The sequence below is a fragment of the Antrostomus carolinensis genome, unplaced genomic scaffold (assembly GCF_000700745.2).
Source record: "Antrostomus carolinensis isolate BGI_N321 unplaced genomic scaffold, ASM70074v2 scaffold35500, whole genome shotgun sequence".
In the NCBI taxonomy this organism is placed as follows: Eukaryota; Metazoa; Chordata; class Aves; order Caprimulgiformes; family Caprimulgidae; genus Antrostomus; species Antrostomus carolinensis.
Window position 1 is genome coordinate 8,562 of NW_010291200.1, and position 12,450 is coordinate 21,011.

Consider the following 12,450-nt stretch of genomic DNA (forward strand, 5'->3'; position numbering starts at 1 on the left):
GCATTTCCTTTGCATGTTGCTGTAATAATTAGTCAATTCTAATCCCAGTGTGAATTTAAGGTCACTTTTTAAGGAGCAGGTTAGATGTACAACTTTTTTGACACAGGAAAATACATTTGGGATTGTCATTTAAATATGTTGCATTTATAAGTAAACGTGAATCCCACTCCTGTTATATCCCTACGTAAAAAAATAAATATTTTTCTCTTTATAGAACTGACAGTGCATCAGCTGACCAGGACAATTTAAAATACTCTTCATCCAGAGATCGGGGCAGTTCTGCCTCCTATGGATTACAACCCTCAAATTCAGCTGTGGTGTCTCGACAAAGACACGATGATATCAGAGTCCACACTGACATACAGAATGAAGAAAAAGGTACACAGATCGCTGTTTCGTGTGTAATTTGTGAGGGGACTTTCAGAGAAAGGCAGTAAACTTGAAATGGTGGAGTTGTTTGTTGGTTTGGTTGTTTTATTTCCCAAAAAGGCAGTGAACTGATACAACTCATCGCCACAGTATCACTGTGTTGAGAGATTTGTCAGAGATCAAATCAATGTTGTGGTTGATATGAATAGTGAGAAAAATATGCAGTTGCATTAGGAGAAGAGTGTAAGAGAAGGCTTAATGCATTAATAGCATAAGTACTTCTTCCTAAAGAATAGTATTCTGGATGTGTCTGTTCTGCAGATTGTAATTTCTTCCTGAATACTATCTAGTGCTTCTGGGATTGCAAATGGACTGCCTGATTAAATGGACTACTAATCTGATATATTACATATTGCAGCTTTACTGCAGCAAACTGGAATCTTTGGGAATCAAATCTATATTTTGCCATTAATGGGAGTTTCTACTTCTCTGTGCCTCTGTCTGACTTCATATAGATTGTGTGTTGTATGGCTCATACAATTTTTTTTCTGGTTTTTGGTTTTTTTTGAGAATGGAAATACTTTCTCTAGAAAAAAACTTAAAAATTCAGAATCATATCTTTTTCACCTTTATGAAAAAGAAATTGGTATTTTGACTCTTTAATTACCAAATATAGACATCAAACAGGAGGATTTTTTACTTGCAGAGTTAGTTTTTAGACTGAGTAAATCTTCAGGCAGGCCAGACTCAAAAAAAAAAAAAAATCTCCCAGGAATATGTGTGTGGGAGTTTTTGTTCAGAAACCTAAAAAGCATTCGCACTCCCCCTGCTTCTCTGCCATGTAACTATCTGTAAAGAAGTGCTGCATCTTAGGGGAAATTACAGCTGGGTGCACTAATGCAATTTCTTTTAAATTAAGTAATAGGTACTGTTAGTAGGAGGCAGGTGTGTGAAACAGGTATTTGTTTATCTGCATACCTTGAGAACCTTAAGATTTGATTAATTTTAGCAGAGAAACTGCTTAGGGAGTGAGTATATTTGTCAGTGTGCCTGCCAATGTGGAGAGTGTTCCTGTGTTTCACACAGGCTGGCATAGTAGGTTATTCTTGTACTTCAAAGTGTGCTAGTATTTAAAGAATGTACTGGCAGTATAGTGAAATAGTAAGTTTCAGACAAATTCAGTAAGGTAGCTTGTGAAATTGTTGAGAAAGTGCCATTTGAAAAGAAAAATGCACCTGTCTCTCCCTCAAGTACTGTATCTGCTAGCTCAACACTTGTTCAGGTGTGACTTGAAAACAGATGATTAAGGATATTCTATACTGTAAAACCAAATTCCAAGTATCTCTAGTTCATTTTTATTTTTGGAGAAATCTGAAAGCTTACAGATGCAGAATAGCTTTGGTTTACTAAGATTTTTTTTGATTAATCTATTGGAATCTGCCAGCATGGAATTTTCATTTTAGGAACTTCTAGCTTCTCTATTCTTGATAACCATACGCCCTAAGTACCTAGAATCCTTGAGAAGATATTCTAGCCTCCCACCCCCTGTTATTTTCTGGTGTTGATAAAAAAAAATTACTTCCAACTTGATGATTTCTGGAAGTTGTTCAGGTTTGAAAACCTCCAAGGATGGGAGGTTCTGCAGCCTCCCTCAGCAGCATGTGTAGTGCTTTACCACTCTTGGTAAATAATTGTTTTCTCATATCCAGTTTGAATTTCCCTTGCTGCAACTGAGGACTGCTGACTCCTTTTGCTCTGCATCTGTAAGATGAGTCTGGCTGTCTTTGCAGTTGATCTCTCCCCTTTGTCTTTTCTCCTTTACTTTATAAAACAACACAGGAGAGTTTGCAGATCTAAGTCTTAAAAACTAAATAAAAGGCTCCTGGGTTTTTAAGTAGAGTTGAAATGTTCTCAATTCCTGCAACACATTCCTCTGTTTTCATTTGTAGCTGTATGATGTGCTCAGAGTCCTTACTGCTAAAAAGATACTGCACTAATATTTGTATGTCATGGTATCTGCATATTTATGCTAAGATTAATGAGTGACATAGCTGATCATATTAATATTTGGTCTCAGATCTGACATTTAAATGTGAGTAGAATTTGTACATATTAGGATTTTCAAAAACTTTTCAGCCTAACAGATAGCTGCAGGGAATTATAATTTAATATTTACAGCCTTATTGCTGAAAAACCTGATTGCCTTGCCATTTTCTAATTGCTGTAAATGACAATTTGTTTCATATTGTTACTAAAGATGTACCATCTATATGTCAAGTGGGAGAATATAGATTTGCATTTAATTCATGTGAGATAATGTCAAATATGCTGCAGCAAATACTATATGTCTTTGCAGACAACCAGAAAAGCTGGAATTTTTTGTGTACTAGAGGGAAAGTAGGAAAGAACTTCAGTGGTATATGGTAGTGTGTCTGTTTTTGATAGCTGGTGTTAGTGGTCTGTATGATTATCTGACATCTTCAGATAAATTTAGTTCTTCATTGCTTTGAATTTTACTGATCTACTTCTGTTTAGTCATAAATATTATTATTGCTGTTAGAAGTAATTGCCTTCATAGGACAGTGTTGATTCATTATGACAAAATAATATTAAGGTGGCAGACATGCTAGTTTATGTTTCAAAATAGTTTAATGTTTTAAATCCAAATATACACAAACTATCTTTACTATAATTGTAATTAACTAATTAAAACAGAGATTTTGCACAGGATTTTCTGTAATGGTAGAGTAGTCCTGTGTGTATAGAAATACACAGACTTCTACCAGTAGTTCACAGCTTCTTTTTATCAAGAGCTTTGCCTTCAAGATGACATTCTTTGTGTCTGCTAAGGTGCAGATTCACCTTCCTGTTTGAACTTATTTTTTTATTCGTCCTGCAGTCTCAGTAGGCTGCCTCTTTTTATGGAGAGTCACCTCTCCTTTTTCCCAGGCTTTTTTTTGTGCACTGATATACATGGAATTGTGGAAATATCTTTTCCGAGTGTCTTGCATATCTTTTGTTTTTTCTGGGTGTAGTTTTACTAGTTGATTCATCCCTGTCTCAGGCAGGGAACGCACTTTAGAAAGCTGCCTGCACAGCTGCCTCAAAAGTGAGCTTCACATTGAGTGAAGTGTTGGGCAGGTTCAGAGGACAGTTTCATTTCTCCACAGTAGTGCAGAGGAAGAACCTGCCCTCAAAGTGGTGTGGCAGACTGGAAAAATCTTTGGTTTCAACGTTTGACTATGTAAATTCTTGTGGATCTAGGAGTGAAAATAATTTAATTACTCAAAATGACACTTTTATTTCTCTTTTATATTGTTAGCAAAGATATACCATGTGTATCTCAAGTGGGAGAATGTAGGATTGAGTTTAATTAATTGAAGATAAAGTTGGTATTAATGTGTGAAAACAAAGACTGTTGTATGTTTATGGAGAGTTGTTCAATCTATATATGATAGTATAAATAATATGTGGCTTTTTTAAAGCTTTCTCCTTATTTTGGCCATTTTACTGACCTGGTGTGGTAGATTTATAACAAAAACAGAGTGGAAGTTTGTGCATAGTCAAGGAGCAAGTGAGTGTATCTAGCCATGTATACTAGCAGTTTGACATGAAGAGCCTTATACAGGGTCAAAAGTAATAGTAAGAAAACACCAAATACAACAAAATCCATGTTAAACTTTATTGCAATAGAGTTTTTTAATACACTTCAAAAAAAGACTGAACAGATTCTGAATATATGGCCTGGAAACTTACAGGGCATAACAAAACATTTTTGCATGTGAAAGTGAAAAAGGAAGCTGAAGAAAGTGGTAGAGGACAGTGCTGCTAATTTGCATATGAATTGAATAACTCATAACATGCTACCCTACTAAATATACGGTCTGACAGTCTGTTTTAATCTCACATTGTTTTTTCCACAGGTGGCTACAGTGTCAATGGAGGATCTGGGGAAAATACTTATGGTCGGAAGTCGTTGGGGCAAGAGCTGAGAGTTAACAATGTGACCAATCCTGATTTTACCAGTATTCCGCATGGGAATCGTGCTTTAGCCACAAAAGACATGAGGAAATCACAGGGTAAGGATACAATGGATTTTCAGGAAAAGAGGATTTATTTTGGCAACCTCTCTTGTGTTCAGAATGTGAAAAGAAGTTCATTAGGCAATCTGTTTGAATTTTATTTTTTGTGAGCTATGTTTAGATGATGTTGATGGAAACTGTCATCTTTTATTTACTGTTCCCTGCATCGAGACTTCCTCCCTGGGTTAGGCAGATCTCTTGACTGTTAGCTTGTGCTATCAATCTTTCAATTTCCTTTAAATAGCTTTTGAACTCTTAGGCAGGTTACCCAAATTTGACAAAGAGATCAAGGGCTGCAAGAAGGAGAATTTGTTCTTAGATTTATTGAAAATTGATGCGTGAGTAAAAAGTTGTTAATTAACAAGTCCAAACACTTCTCCCTGGAAGTGTTCAAGGCCAGGCTGGATGAGGCTTTGAGCAACCTGATCTAGTGGAAGGTGTCCCTGCTGATGGCAGGGGGGTTGGAACTAGATGATCTTTAGGGTCCCTTCCAATCCAAACCATTCTATGATTCTATGATTCTTAGTGTGGGGAAGACCTGCAACGTTGAGCTCAACCGTTATCTGTTCTTAGTGGCCTGCATGTCAACTAGTCATGACATCATACCAGCTGGTTAGTCATAGATGTGTACTCCTGAACCAGCCACAATTCATGCTGCCTCTTGCTCAGCTGGGGATTAGAGGCTAGGGCAGAACTGGAGGCATCATAAGAATGTGGCAAGGTCTTGGGGGATGCAGCCAGAGTAAATCTGGAGTTGCAAGAGGTTGCAAGAATGCTGGGCACGTGTTTTTGAGAAAGAAGGCTTTACTTTTCCCACTATTTACGTTTAAATCATAGGGTTTTATTTTTAAAAAAAGTAAGTTGTTCCAAGGACTTTTAAATGAAAAGAGAAACTTTGTTATGATTAAGCACTGTCATTTATTGCATCACTTTGTATAAGTGGTAGTTGTGCCACTGACAAAAACGGTGACTGCTTTATGCCACGCACGTTATAAGTATGAGGACATGGTGTTTCTCCTCAGGGATTTATATTTCAGAGGAGACTGAAGGTGAAAGTGTTCAGTGTGCTTTGCAGGTGGAAGAACTGAGGTGCAAGTGGTGGCGTGACTTTTGCAAAAGCCTGATCTTTGGAATGGGTTGAACTCAGACTTTATAATCTCATTCTGGTGTCTTGATATAAAAAATATTCAGTCCTTTTTAGTGTCTTTAATTATGTTTATGTAGAGGAAATAGAGAATTGTCTAACAGAGAACCCTGTGTAAATAATACTTCTGGTAGTGGGCTTGTGCGTGAATTCACTATTAGTTAGTACTGGGAGAAGATTCAGATTGTTCTCCTTGGTACATGAGCACCTCTAATCCTTAAAATGTTAGGAACTGATTTGAGATGGCTGAAGTAGCTTCCTATGACTTGTGTATGTCTCTGCGTATTCCGTCCTCTAGATGTCAGATTTCAAGAATTTCTCCTTTTTAACTGGAATGTCTTTATGATGTAGGTTTCAGCAAGTCATTTTGATTTTTACAGTACTCTTACGTTGCAACAGGATTTTATTTTTAAAATTCTTTTATATTTTCTGTTTGTTAATGTGTGTATTGAGCAATTTTTAAAATAGTTGTCTTCTGTGATTGAGTTAGCATGGCTGAGACCTTGCTGATTTGTCAAACGAAGTCATACAGGTGCTCATTAACTAGTGCTTTGATTAGTATAGCTTCACTTATGCTTTTGGGTAGTTTTTCTTTTTTGGTTGTGATTATGGGTCAACAGACAGCTAACACTTACTCTCTCAGGGAGTAATGCCGGTGTTCATCAGATATTAACTGAATAAAAACAAAACTGCTTTTAGGAGAGAGTTTTGAAGAGTACATCTTGTTCTAGCCACAGTTAAGTGTGTCTTTCCTACCAGTAACCTTGATGGTGGTAGTTTTATTTATTACAGTTCTGGGTTTAGGATTTTTTTTGTATGTAGAACAGCACAACTGTATTTCAAAGTAAATGACAGGTTTTCATGAAGAGATCACAAACAGTGCTGAATGCAGAGAAGACAATACTAAAAAGTTGCAAGTTGTGGATTTAATTAATTCAAGGCTTATACTTATTGTTGACTTTTCATCTGACACTGAAGAGTTATCCCTCATTTTTAGGGCAGGAGGGGACACTTTTTTAGGGACCTTGCAAAGATCTAGAATATCTTTATAAAAAGTTATTTAGTAAAAATAATTTTCAGTGTTTTCCAAACCACTGCATCCTGGTTTGCCCTTCAAGAGCTCTATCTAGTGACCTAACCCAGGAGTGCTGGTGGAGCTCCCACGCGCTTGCTGAGTGGCAGAACCAGTGCAAACTGGAAATGACAGAAGTGATGTGTACTATTTATTCCTGGTCTAGGTTGGTGTTGGTAGAGTGCAGCTATAGGGATATTGTAGAACAGACTTTTCTTTCTCATGAGGCACATCTGTTGTCTTGGAAAGGACTATATTATGGGGTGGCAAATACATTCAGTTATTCAAGGACAGACTCAAATTACTGTTTTGAGAGACTTCATATGTCGACAGTGTAATAGTGAAGTGTGTGTAGAATTGTTCAGCTTAAGCTTTCAAGATACATTCAGTACTTTCTTAGCAGAAAAGTTTTCATATGGGATTATTTATGAATAGCACTTGCGCTTTTTATTTTGTGTACTGTACTCTGTGTTAATTTCTACTCTGTGTTAATTTCTATTGTAACCAAGCTCTAAAAGAATTTTTATTCTTCATAGAGTCATAGAATGTATTGGGTTGGAAGGGACCTTCAAAGGTCATGTAGTCCAACCCTCCTGCAGTGAGCAGGGACATCTTTACTAGAGCAGGTTGCTCAGAGCACCATTAAGCCTGACTTTAAATATCTCCAGGGGTGGGGCCTCCTCTACCTCCCTGGGCAGCCTGTTCCAATGATCTAACACCCTCATACTGAAGAACTTTTTCCTAACATCCAACCTAAATCTACCCTCTTCTAGTTTAAAACCATTACCCCTTGTCCTATTGCCACACACCCTTGTGAACAGTTCTTCCCCAGCTTTCTTATAGGCACCTTTCAGGTACTGGGAGGCCGCTATAAGATCTCCCCAGAGCCTTCTCTTTTCCAGGCTGAACAGCCCCAACTCTCTCAGCCTGTCTTCATAGGCGAGGTGCTCCAGCCCTTTGATAATTTTTGTGGCCCTCCTCTGGACATGCTCCAACAGGTACATGTCCTTCTTATGTTGAGGGCTCCAAAACTGGATGCAGTGTTCCAGGTGAGGTCTCACCAGAGCAGACTAGAGGGGCAGAATCTTGTTTGCATACATTTTGTTTCTGAACTGTTCCATTTGAACTTTCAAAAACCTCACTTTTTTCCCTGCTCTGGTGACCTTCTATTACTGCTCAGGTTTTAAAGAAAATAGTAGACATGGTGCACCCTTGGGCAGGCTGCATCCTTCCTGGTAGTCCTTTCCTTTCTTCTCCAGGGCTGATCAAAGTTTTTGGTGGATAACTGCGCTAGGTCCATCTTTCTGAAGTTTGTTTTTGTATTGACCATTGTCGGACAAGCCTTGGACAACAGCTGCTAGCTCAGCTCTGGGCAGAAATACAAAGAGTTCTTCAGACACAAGTGATCATCTAGCAGGGATTGTAGTTATCAGTCTGACAACAACACTCAGGAAAACCTCAGATAGTGCTTCAGAAGGTGTCTTTGCTGCTGCTGATTCCTTGTATGTTTTTCGCCAGAAATGTGGCTTTTTGTCCACTACTGAAGACTGTGGTTTCCAGATAAAGCAAGTGAAAAGCAACTTGATTTTTCTTAAATGGATGTGTATGCCTCAATCTTCTGTAAAATCAGTAACATCTTAAAAGAAGTGCTCTTCATGCCTGTCAGATAACATCTCAACATGTCTTGTGTAGTTGTTCTAGCTAGGAACAAAATGTAGATTTGATCCTTCAGACTTAATGCTATTTTAATGTTTGCTAAGCCTGCCTAATCCTTCAGAATGTCAAGTGTCTTCAATATTAATTGCTTAAACTGATGCCTGGCAAGAAACAGATTATCAAAGCCTATTTTATTTGTGGTCTCTTAAAATTAAAAAAAATAAAGACTGGAAAATAAGGTTGAGAATATTCTTCATGACTATAATACAGAAGACATGCTCTCCTGTAGATGAAGTCATGACACATGAGAGTTACTGGCCTGTGGGTAGGTTATAGGATTCTGTATTGCACAAGGACACAAAGGGTTTTGTTTCTTAAATTTCTTTATTACAAGTTACTACAAACTACTACTAGGAAAGCAAGTATATACTTATGATTAATTACTTATATGCACACCTATATATATATATATATAGAGAGAGAGAGAGAGAGAGAGAGAGATTATGCTGTCTGTAGTCAGTACAGCATTTGCCAAACTTTTCCCAGGAGCATGGCCAGTTGATGACAAAGTCTCACTTCCAAGATGGTCTGCATCATGGAGCCTGGAGTCAGTCAGATGTCTCCAGCGAGGGTCTGGTCTGTCCAGGAGATCTCATGGAGCGAAGTCTTTTTAGCAGGAGCTCTCAGAGAGAAGCTCTGTTTTGGGTAGGAAGTGAGTTATTTTTGTATTGTTAGAGACATGAGGGAGTATAGGACACAGCCACCTGGAGCCACCAGTAGCTTTTACTAATTACTGTTTTTTCAACTGGAGCAGCCAATAGATGATGCTGTTTTCTATTTTCTCAGACCAGGGTTTGCTTTCCCAGTCTGTTTTTCCAGCAGGACTAGCCAATAGGTGTTGCAGATTCCTGCTTTCCCAGGATGTTTTCCACCATTGCAGTCTACTTCTCACCTTTTCAGACAATAAATTTGTTGTTGCAGTTTCTTGGTTTTGTGCTTGTATCTCGGGATGTCTCAGGTTCTGAGGTACCCAGCTGCCCTTCAAGGATGCTCCAGGTTCCCAGGCTAGCAGTTCCCAGGCTGGCAGGCATCCCCTTTGGTTGGTATTTTTCCATTATAACCTTCCCATTATAACCAGGTTGCCTTTGTGGCTGCTCCCATCAGATGACTGATGTGTAACATACCAGAGAAAAAAGCTGTCTGTAGTTGTCTTGGGTGTTCTCATAAGAGTCATGGTGACTAAGAAAATTTCATAAGTGTTATGAATCCTCTAATTTTAATCCTCATGAAACATCTGATGTTAAACTTTTCAGAAGAAACCTTGTTTCCTTTTTGCAAATGAGGGAAATTACTTCTGTGTATGAATTCATTGTAATTGGTACCTAAATCAGGTAAACTGAGTTGTGACCTTCACTGGTATCAATACTTGGCCAACTTAAATGAAATGTTTTCTTAGGAAGATGCTGAATCTCCTGTATTATGACCCACTTAAATCAATAGCTGCTGCACCCCTGCACAGTGTATACTTTTGTTCCTCTCTGGAGGAAGGGTAGATCTGTTTTTCTTTCCAAAGCAGAACCCTGCTAGCTCTAAGAGGACTAGTCATAATCTTTCTTCTTGTGCCAAAATGATAGAGAAAATCTTGTTTCTTGGTAGTTGTTTGAGCTTAAATCTGGTTCTTTACTTCAAGAAGCAGTTTGTTTTTTCCACAAGGTTTTCTTTAAATATTATTTGTTGAATTATTTTTGTTTATACATTCAGTCAGAAGTCTGATTTAACTGTACCACCCACCTTTTCTTAGTTCCATTTATGTAGAAGGGAACTAAATCCAGGTTGTTTTGTTTTTTTTTTTTTGTTTTTTTTTTTTGTAGAAGCAAAACGATTCTGCTTAGTTCTGAATGAGTTCTAGCTGGGTACTGGTCTGTCCACTGGAAGAAATGAAATATTTTGGTAGCTAAATTAGTTTTACATTTAATTTTCCTCATATTAGCTTTAAAATAAATTGGTTTTTTTTAAATTTTTTTTTTACTTTTTTCCCTCAAATTACTATTATGACTTACAGAGTCCACAAATACACATTTCAGACAATACAGATACTATTGATCAAATGCTGTAGAGAGAATAAATAATTGCCTTTTCTTTTGCAGAGCGATCGTTGTCTTATTCTGACGAGTCTCGACTGTCAAATCTTCTTCGGAGGATTACTCGGGAAGACGACAGAGACCGAAGACTGGCTACTGTAAAGCAACTGAAAGAATTCATTCAGCAACCAGAAAACAAACTGGTTAGTAATTTTTACTTTTCCACAGCACAGGAGTATTTCTCGTTTTATAGAACTGTCTCTTTAAAAAAAAAATCTGAGTACTGAGATATGTCTGCAAAGAGTATCTTGTATTCAAGGGATTTCCTTCCCCAACAAAGGAAAATGTATTTCTGGGTTGCCTGTCCTTTTTATGGCATTTAGGAAATTTTTTATTGCTTGATTACTTATGACATACTGCCTTAAAGCAAACTACTGAATGCATGAGCTGTAGGAATAAATATGGCATGTGTGTGGATTTTTTGATTACTCTTAGCAATATCCTCTAAATCCTTCAGCAAGGAAATAGAGGAAAAAGGAAGTAAAATGTGTTACTGTCTTGTTCAAGAGCTGTTTCTGTATTTTAAATTAAAAATATGCAGATATTTATATAGTCTTCTGAATAGCTCATCTTAGAGTTACTCAGCTTTCTAACTAAACACCGTTGTATATGGATTCCCTTTTATGGGAAGAGAACAAAATAAGTCTTTGTTTTCATTACCTCTTTGGGCTTTTTAATAAGTTGTTGAACTCTCTAATATCCTCAAGTGTACCCCACTGTGGGTATATGTTTTTAATAGTACTTATTTTGAATTGAATTATTAAGAATATTTTGTCTGACACATCTCCCCCGCTGTTTTGGAGAGCTTAAGAGTTCTCCAAGTATTCAAAAAGCAGGAATTGATGGTTTAATACCCTGCCACTCATGTACAGGCAGTGCTGTAATATTTCAGTTGAGTTATGTATCTGTCCACATTTATAAGAAGTTGATTCATTCTCTCATTAATTAACCAGTGGTAATTGTGCTCTTTTCCGAAAGGCATGACACTTAAACACTGAGACTTTTCTGTTCTGTGCATCTAGGTATAAGCAAACCATGTGCAAGCCTAGATAATACTTCAGCTTTCCTCTGAAACAAAATCCTTGCTAATACAAGGAGTAAACGCTTTCCACAGTTATTGTGTAGTTGTTTTTTTATTTACTTTCCATTATTCTCAATTCATTTTTTTCCCCAGCTTTTTTTGTAACTTTATTTAGATTTATTGGTATCTCAGAACATATTGGAATTGCCATTCTAATATCTAAATTGGTGACAAACTTTTTACTTCTTAGTGGTCAGAATGTTAAAGGTTTGTCACTGAGGAACTTTAAAATTCTCCCAACTTGCTAATAAGAACAAGTTCATATGTCAGATAATATCCACAATCACAAGCCTAAAACTTTATAATGACCAGTGTTTAACCTAGCAGTAGCTCCTGCAGTTCTTCACGGTAAAGTGTGGCTTAACAGAGTTCTCTTTATTCTCAGGGTTGAAATATTAAGTGTGTTCAACCAAGTAAAGTAGTAAAAGTCACTAGGCAGTGGCATTGTCACGTAATGGCATCATGCTCAAGCTTCTAAATTGTATAGATGCCTTCTCCTGTCTCTTTTTTTATCCTCTTTTGCAGATACCAGGCACATTTTTAAAATATCCTTGTGAGTTCTGAGGGGCCAAGCCCATGGACCTCTTTCTCTCCACCCACCCCCAAAAGTGTGATGTTGCTCAAAACATAACAACAAAAACTAGATAACATCCACTGTGTTAAAAATTATCTTTCTTAAGAAAAGAGAACAAACCCTTTTATTAACTCCTAACTTTCATTAACTCTTATTAATATCTTATGCAGTTGCAGCTAACGTATTATTTTGCAACTCAGCTCATTAATGGGTTTTTTTTCCGTGCGTATTAGGAAAACAAGTATTTCTGGTTATGTTTACTGAGAAGCACTGGCTCATCAATAATGTTTCAGCCCCCAAAATAGTGCTCTGTTTCTCTGAAAGTCAAGAT

At 37.3% G+C, this 12,450-nt stretch overlaps 1 protein-coding gene across 1 annotated transcript in view; it reads left to right on the forward strand.

The window, feature by feature from the left end:
• The first annotated feature begins 221 nt into the window (after positions 1–221).
• The window catches only part of SMG1 (SMG1 nonsense mediated mRNA decay associated PI3K related kinase), a 57,727-nt gene continuing 45,498 nt past the window's right edge, over positions 222–12,450 (forward strand). Inside the window, exons 1-3 of the mRNA XM_010175627.2 lie at positions 222–378; positions 4,293–4,448; positions 10,471–10,607. Of these exons, the coding sequence (XP_010173929.2) occupies positions 4,433–4,448; positions 10,471–10,607 (153 nt within the window). The 5' untranslated portion in view covers positions 222–378; positions 4,293–4,432. The remainder of the gene's footprint in view (positions 379–4,292; positions 4,449–10,470; positions 10,608–12,450) is intronic.